This window comes from Salvia splendens, chromosome 9 (assembly GCF_004379255.2).
Source record: "Salvia splendens isolate huo1 chromosome 9, SspV2, whole genome shotgun sequence".
Taxonomy (NCBI): Eukaryota; Viridiplantae; Streptophyta; class Magnoliopsida; order Lamiales; family Lamiaceae; genus Salvia; species Salvia splendens.
The window spans coordinates 33,166,143-33,174,615 of NC_056040.1; the positions used below are offsets into that span (position 1 = coordinate 33,166,143).

General features: G+C 33.6%; 1 protein-coding gene across 5 annotated transcripts; it reads left to right on the forward strand.

Annotated features, from left to right (window-relative positions):
* The first annotated feature begins 1,854 nt into the window (after positions 1-1,854).
* On the forward strand, positions 1,855-7,920 carry LOC121748281 (tRNA(His) guanylyltransferase 1-like). Of its 5 annotated transcripts, none has more exons than XM_042142529.1 (15): positions 1,855-2,013; positions 2,287-2,404; positions 2,474-2,605; positions 2,686-2,730; positions 2,970-3,130; positions 3,286-3,371; positions 3,475-3,585; positions 3,694-3,953; positions 4,036-4,167; positions 4,246-4,290; positions 4,375-4,544; positions 4,701-4,795; positions 4,952-5,065; positions 5,151-5,289; positions 7,494-7,920. In XM_042142529.1, exons 2-15 carry the CDS (start codon positions 2,301-2,303, stop codon positions 7,649-7,651), a joined length of 1,752 nt encoding a protein of 583 aa, XP_041998463.1. In that variant the 5' UTR covers positions 1,855-2,013; positions 2,287-2,300; the 3' UTR covers positions 7,652-7,920. The 5 variants fall into 5 exon arrangements, with proteins under 5 accessions (XP_041998463.1, XP_041998465.1, XP_041998464.1 ...); XM_042142531.1 differs by lacking the exon at positions 7,494-7,920 and adding an exon at positions 6,849-6,877; XM_042142530.1 differs by lacking the exon at positions 7,494-7,920 and adding an exon at positions 6,822-6,875.
* Positions 7,921-8,473: the final 553 nt, after the last annotated feature.

Below are 8,473 nucleotides of genomic sequence, written 5' to 3' on the forward strand. Positions count from 1 at the left end.
TAATTTATTTTCTAAATTATTTAATTTTATGATTTTAGCTATCTATTAAGATGTTATTATATTTTTCAATTGATATTTTTTATAACTAAATAGAGCATGGGTGTTTTTCTCTATTATTGTGTCATGAATTATAGGTTCTAATTTTGACTTTTAATTTATTGGACTTTTTATAATATGCATTTAAAATTAAATAAATAAATTAATATATTAATTTATTAAATATTTTTATAACTCTTTAGTATATTAAAATTATTACAGTTATATTTACAAATAATTTTTTTATTTATATTTAATATTTAAGATATAGTATAATTTATAAATATAGTAAGAATTAATTTCATTTTCATTTATTCTATTACAATAATATATGCATTTAGTCCTTGGCCATATATTTGTGTTAAAAAAGTTATCAAAATCTGTAGTGTTGAATATCAATTTGATACGAGTATAATATTTGTTGCAATTTAAGTTTTTTTTTTTTCAATTGAGACATTTAGTTTTTTCTTATTGGTTGTTATAAAGATAGCATTATAAACTTTTCGTATAATTTTATAATTTTAGAGAAAATCATAAACAAATTCCCTAAACTTGCTATATATTATATATTCAAGAAATGTTAAAAAATTAATTACACAAAATGATAATGTTTGGGTGATGGTATTCATCAGATAAAATTGTACAAAATAATTCATGTCGTAATCGTACTCTTTGTGTGTAATAACAAATAAAGTCACAAGTCGTAAATGTTTGAAGATTTTAGTTTGTAGAGATGAAGACGATAGCAGTGGTGATTCCAATGTTAATGTTGTTTACAAAGAAGTGTTTCAAAACTTATGAACTTTTTGTTCGTTATTTGTGTCTACTTATGGAAATGTATGTTTTTTCTCCCCAGAACTTATAAACTACATTATTTATTGAAAATGTAAGTTGTATGAGTAATTTTTATTTCTTCTCACAAATTACAAATGTATTAAATTTTGTTTCATATAGATTTTTTTAGACTACGACTAGAGGATCATTCTTCCTTTTTTATAACGTGTATATAATGATAATTTTTTAAATTATTTACAATTTGTATTCATTAGCAGAAAAATTCTTTGGTCCTTGCATAGCACGGGTGCTAACACTAGTAGTAAAAAAGTAAAAGAAACTCCTAAAATAATAAATTGTGCAATAACCTATTAAAATGAAAGAATTGTATAAAGATATGAAGAAATTTATGAGAAAAATATAAAAACATATTAAAACGAAAGAATTGTATGATGAACTAATAAATACTATCATGAATAAAATATACTCCCTCTGTCCTGGCTAAGATGACACGTTTCTAAATCGGCACAGGATTTTAGGAGTTGTTGGTTAATGTGTTTAATTAAAGAGAGAATGAGTGAGTGTAAGTACTAAATGGAGAGAGAGTGAGAGTTGAATATTACTCCCTCCGTCCCACAAAGATTGTCCCATTTTTCCATTTCCGTCCGTCCCACAAAGTTTGTCCCATTTCACTTTTTACTATTTTTGGTAGTGGACCTCATATTCCACTAACTCATCCCTACTCACACTTTATTATAAAACTAATACTTTAAAAGTAGGACCCACATCCCACCAACTTTTTCAACTCACTTTCCATTACATTTCTTAAAACCCGTGCCGGGTCAAAGTGGGACTATCTTTGTGGGACGATGAGAGTATAATTGAAGTGAGAAAAAGTTTTTGAGTGTATTAATTAGAGAGAAAAGTTTATAAAATTGAAATGTGTAGTTGGGACGGAGGGAGTAAGAATTTAAGAATATATTTTGCCAAATAAAGTGGAGTAATAATCGCACCGTACTGCACAGGTGGTCAACTAAAAATAAATAAAAAAACTTGGTTCTATAAATAGGAGACGAAGGAGTGGAGAAAACCCTAATCTCTCTTCCCTCAATTTAGTGAAGCGGCGAAACCAGCCGCGACTGCAAATTAGTCGTTTTTTGTTCATCTCTCCGACGGCCATATCTCCTTCTCAATTTTTACAAGGTAGACATTTATCTTGCTTGTTTCCTTTTGGGTTATTGGCATGAATCAAATCCAATTTCTATGTTAAAGTGAAGAATTCGAATCCTTGCTGTTTCTATACTTTTAATTGGTAGGAAAATATGATAAACCGAGAATTTCTTCTTTATTTTGGGGGATTTGGTGGAATTGTTATTTTCCTCTAGTTCTATACTAGATGTGATTGGATATTATCTTATATGATTTAAATTTGATCAAAACCTTAGCCGCTACTGTGTTTGCCGCCCTTCTTTCCAGTGCAATTTAGTGAAATGGCGAATAGCAAATACGAATACGTGAAGTCATTTGAGGTGCAGGATGTGATCATGCCGCCCTACACCATCATCATCTATGTTCATGCCCGTGATTTCTGCAGGTATGTTTTGAATCATAGTCTGTAAACAAGTTTACACACTTCTTCAAGATAATAAGTCCTATCATATAGGTTTTCTGAAGTGCATGAGTTTGAGAAACCAAATGACGTGAAAGCATTAGAGTTAATGAACGAGTGTGCCATTGCTGTTATGGAGCAGTTTCCAGATGTTATATTCTCGTATGGTTGCGCTGGTGAGCACAGGTAGTCAACAACATATCTTACACACAAATCTCTTTCCTTCCATTGTTTGGTCTATGAAACTTTTATTTGGTTGTTTGTAGTTTCATATTCCAAAAGAAAACCAAGTTCTACGAGCGGCGCAGCAGGTAAATTCTAAACAATTTTTATTTCTAAAAGATGGGATCTTTATTGATGTTTCATTTACAATATTCCATGTTTTTCTGTGTTATTACAATAAAGTCTGTGTCTTTGACTTTGATCTCCCTGAATACTAAATTTTAAACTTAGAATATAAAAATTTTGAGTTTTATTTATTCTATTTTATTGTGAAGCATGATACAAGATCATGAGTATCACGATTGCTGACTAAAAGTATACTTTGCAGCAAGATAAGCTCTGTTATTGTGTCTTTATTTACATCCGCTTATGTTTCCAAGTGGAGGGCTCTTTTTCCTCAGAAAGAGTTGAAATATGCCCCTTCATTTTGGGCTCAAGTTATTTGCTGTGATGATCTGCAAGCATATCTTTTATGGCGACAAGATGAATGTAAGTAAATTTTGCGTGCAAATTTACGTGATTAATTTCTAGATATTGTCAGGCAAATGGCACGCACCTGTTTATGTTGTAATGCTGTCATTGAACTATATATAATTCTCGGCTCATGCTATGTAGAAAATTGAAATTTATTATCCTTTTGGCAGGTCACACAAATAATGTGTATGATACTTGTCTTTGGCAACTGATTAAATGTGGAAAGAGTAAAGAGGAAGCACAAGCCACTTTGAGGGTAAACTGACTGTTTGACTTTCTCTATTCTCAATTTTGTTTGTATTGTGTATTTATCTCTTGAAATTTTGAAATGGTACATTTAAGTGGAAATGTGGTTCCAGGGATCTCTTAAACAAGACAAACATGAATTGCTTTACCAGTGTTTTAACATTAACTACAAGCAAGATATCCCGGAGATGTTTCGCCATGGTACATGCATTCTCAAGACAAAGGTAATTGTTAATATTACGGCTTTGTGCCTGTTTATTTTCAAATGAGCAGAATGGCTCGATTTTTGTGTTACAACTTACACTAGTTAAACTCTCTCTTTTTATGACTAGGTGGAGGATATTGTGAAGTGCAAAATTGATGACTCCCATGTCAAAAGATGTGAGAGGAAATTTTTAACAGTTAACTCGGCAAATATTGCATCAAAAAGATTTTGGAGTGAAAAAGGGTGTTTATCGGAAGGCGAGCTGGCACAATTTCGTGAAAAGTTGAACAAAACTACACCTGAGGACATCAAATCTTTCCTACACGAGAGCAGATTGATGTTGTGCACCTGGATTGTTGTTCGCATTGATGGTTGTCATTTCCACAGGTAACTATTTACTTCAATTGGAGCTCCGAACTGGGTCAGACAATAGCACTCAGTGGCTCTAATTTGTTTTGGATTATGGTAGGTTTTCTGAAGTTCATGAATTTGAGAAGCCAAATGATGCACAAGCTCTCAATCTAATGAATGCATGTGCAGTTGCTGTACTGGAAGATTTTAGGGACATCGTTTTTGCTTACGGTGTTAGTGATGAGTACAGGTCATAAATCAGTTTCCACATCATCTCTTTTTAACTATGTGTATGTGTTTGACAAGTTATTTGGTACTTTCTCCCCAGCTTTGTTTTGAATAAGTACTCCCAGCTTTATCAAAGATGTGCCGGGTATGGTATTTCTTCTATTATGATCTTGTTGCCTCTGTTTGATTATCGTATATGTAGTTTAAAATAGCTTCACTTGTGGTGCAGTGATATAGTTTCTGCTGTAGTATCTGTCTTCACTTCAACGTACATGATGAGATGGAATGAGTTTTTCCCCCAGAAAGAGATGGAACACCTACCATATTTTGATGGCCGTGCTGTTTGCTACCCATCCAGTGAGATCGTCAAAGATTATCTAGCATGGAGACAAGTTGATTGTAAGCTTAGTTTGTCAATCCCTCAATCATATTTCTGCTATAAATTCTGTAATTAAATAGAAGCTCCATTACTAATGTATGTATAAAAAAATTATAAAGTCATCCATGTATATCAATAAAAAGATCTATAGTACAATCATTACTCCCGATCTGCAGGTCACATCAACAATCAATACAATACTTGCTTCTGGTTGCTCGTGAAGTCCGGAAAGAGCAAGAGCGAAGCACAAATCAATACTTGCGATCTGCAGGTAGTCAGTCCTTTAGATAGTTTCCGGATGTATAAAATGATATTGTGATGATTAATAATGGTCACACAGATTATTCGTGTCTGTTTGAGGTTTCGACTATGCTCACTCCATTTTGAACCTTTTCTTATACCTTCGTTTTATATCTCTAATTTGCAGCGGACTCAAACTCTGGAGAAAAATGAACTTCTTGATAGACTCACTGGAGTTCCCAACTATTACAAATCATTGCCGCCTATGTTCTGCCTGGGTTCATCTGTTTTCTGGGACAAAGTGAAGGCTCTCTGCTTCAGAAACATCATTTGATTACTAATTGTCTCTGGCATCAAGTCTAACTTGTAGGCCTGTGTTTATGTAGGAGTCGAAGCTGGTGGACAACGGAGAAGGTGCTACTGGCAGGATAGTTGTAGGACATTGCAACATAATAGAGACAGGCTTCTGGGAAGCGCACCCTCAGATACTAGATGAGAAGGTAGCAGTACAAATGACCACCACCGGTAAGCAAGATTATGTTATGCCATGAAACTTCCTCGGTGGCCAACGTAATATATGCATGATTAGAGTTGATTCATTTCGGTTTTCGTAGAAATCATTTAATTTAGTTGCTGCTGTTGTTAAAATGTTTTTTGCCTTGTCAATGTTATTGGTGAGTAGGTTTATATTCTAGTTAATATTATTTCATTAAATGTTGAAAAAATATTTTGAAGAGAAGTCTATTATTGTGGATCATGATTTTTATCTCTTGTTCTGTAAAAATTAAAAACAATATGAAATTCATTCAAGCGATTCTGCAATTCATTCAACAAAATCTTCCTCAAGTTTCCGTCATGTCAACCCAATCTCAATCCATTCGTTCTTCAATCTTGCTTCGTAATTCCCAGTGTTGTTAAAATCGCGCCCCGAGCGCGCTTGGGTCGCGGGTCGCAAGGGCCGAGACCGACATCGCCCCGATGCGGCGGGGTCGTGCGAGATCCGTGGAGCGACGGTGAGGCGCGCCTGGGTCGGCTGGGTCGCCGTGGAGCGCCTGGGTCGGCTCGGTCGCCGTTGAGCCTAATTGAGAAACAAAGGCATCCATTCACTTTTTTTTACAGTAAGAGAGGAAGGAGAAGCAGAGAAACAGTTGTCGGTTTGATGGAAACGAGAAATCGATGTGAGTGTGGATAAATGGGAAATGGCTCACCTACACCGCGTTGCACTGGATAATTATTTCACGGTCTCCGTCAATCACTCTGCTCCACTGATTTAGTATACTTATTTAATTCTTTAAATATGAGTTCTAAAATATTTCTTAAAATATGAGTCAACTTTGCTAACAAAGACGTGTCATTTATTGTGCTGATCAGAGTCACAAACTATAGGGAGTATTATTTTTAAATCATTTCTTGTCATTTCTTTTTCTAATTACATGTTAGAAAGAACAAAAAAAGTAAGAAAGGCATGCATGAGTTTCCTATAATTCATTTTTCATGTTTCGTGCGAGTATTCGCTTGGCCATGTGATATTTTATCTACATGCCAAATCAAGTTTGTTAGTTGGGTTTCGAGACCTAACTTAATTAACTAAGTTGATGCACTTGTGAGCAGTGTGATAGTAGTTTCCTATAATACTAATCATTATTCATTTCCATAACATAGATAAAAGAATTAAAATAACTTGTGAAGGACTAATTATTTAACGCTTCACTTTTAAATGAATTAATTAATTTTTAATTCTTTTATCTATGTTATGGAAATGAGAAGGACTAATCAAAATAATTAATTCTTTTATCTATGTTATGGAATTGAAAATTCCTGATAATAGAAATAATGTTAGTAAATCGTCTATTTTCAATTTTTAAAAGTAAATAAATACTTATTCCGTTAGTACGCTTTACTAACAACATAAACGTTAACTATGCAATATAAACTTTTTTTGGAACTTTGATGATTTTTGATAATAAAATTCAGTTATTTAGTTATGTTATGTTGTTTAAAAATTTATATTTTTCGTCTAATCTTCTTTTTTTAATATGGAGTAATGATGTATGTAGATTTATTTGATGTGATAAACATTCCAGCAACAAACTTATAAAAGAGACACAAATATAATCATCATTCGGCTATTCTGGCGCCCCGATTCGTGGGTCTCTCGCCCCGTCGCCCCATCGCCCCGCGACCCGGGGTCCCCCCTCATCGCCCCGGGGCGCCCCGCGACCCTAACAACACTGGTAATTCCATATTCACACGATTCTGCATTGATTCTGTTTCATACTCTTTTTACTATTCATAATTGAAGACTATTTAGCAGGCTTCTCAATTAATAACGTTGATTCATATATTTTCCAGAAGGTGAGCAATTTGCATGTTGGGGGCGATTAATTTTGTAGGTGTTTAGATCACTAAAATTTGCTGGTTTTTATGAATTTCGCCATGAACTCATTATTTGTTCAATTTGTTGGCGATTCATTTCAGCTTAGCGTTTCGGTTTCATTTATTTTATTTATTATGAACTCAGTATTAACTCAATTTGTTTGTGATTCATTGCAGATTAGCTTCATTGATTCAGTGATTTTTATAGTAGTAAAGAACTTATTAATGATTCGATAGTATTTAGTGATTTTTGCTATACTCTGTTACGGCCTACAAAATCATAAGTGTCAAATTACTCTATTATGCATTACATATGGCATAAGGTTGCTGAAATTTGTTTCTGTTATTTGCAGCTGGAAATGAAGAGCTTGAGCAAAGTCTTTTTGGAAGATACTCAGGATTGTCATCATCTAAGAAGCAAAAGAAAATTGAAGATTTTTATTTTGTTGAGAAGCCTGCTGTTGTTGAAGTTCAGACACCATCATTGGTGAAAAGACCAAAGGTTCGTTAAGTAGCTCTGCAAGCTATTTGGTGTGGATAAAAGAGAAGGCTGAGAAGATGTTAAGCAAACCATTGCCTATGTGTGGTAAATGTTGTGAACGGCGTCACCCTGAATCTGGAAATTGTGACAAACAAATGGAAAAACAAACAAACGAGCACATTCACAGTACTTCAATGCCTTCTCTAGGGGTATCAATGTTGTACTTAACCAGATTGCCTTCTTATTTGTTGAATATTACTCCCTCCATTCCTTGTTAATACAGGCGTTTCTTTTCGGCATAGAGTCTAAGAATAGTGTGTTAAGTGGTTGGTGAATAAAGTAAGAGAGATGAAGAGAGAATAAAGTAAGAGAGTGTTACTTTTTGCCAAAAGTAGAAACGACTTAATTAACTTGGAACTTCCTGAAATAGAAAAATGACTCTATTAACATGGAACAGAGGGAGTATATTTTTGCCTTGTTATTTATGCCTCTAACCAGATTATCTTTTGGAGTTTGTCTCACAGCATGCACAATTATTCATACATTATTGTTTCTTCTTACATTACTACGCGTCATTACTTAAATCATTGCACTCTAGACTATATTTTATACTCATTACGTCTCGCTTAAATCATTATTGTATGATATAAATCCAACAACTATAAAAGTTCATGATATTATATTCCAAATTTAAAGTTTGTGTGAAAAAACAAATTTTTGGAAAGTTTCGTGATATTAGGAGGCAATATCCCTTTGATAAAAGAAGATAAAATAGATAAAATTCGAAAATGACTTATTTTGAAAAATTCGTATGCCACGATCCTATATATCGAAAGGTAAGCAAATTGAAAG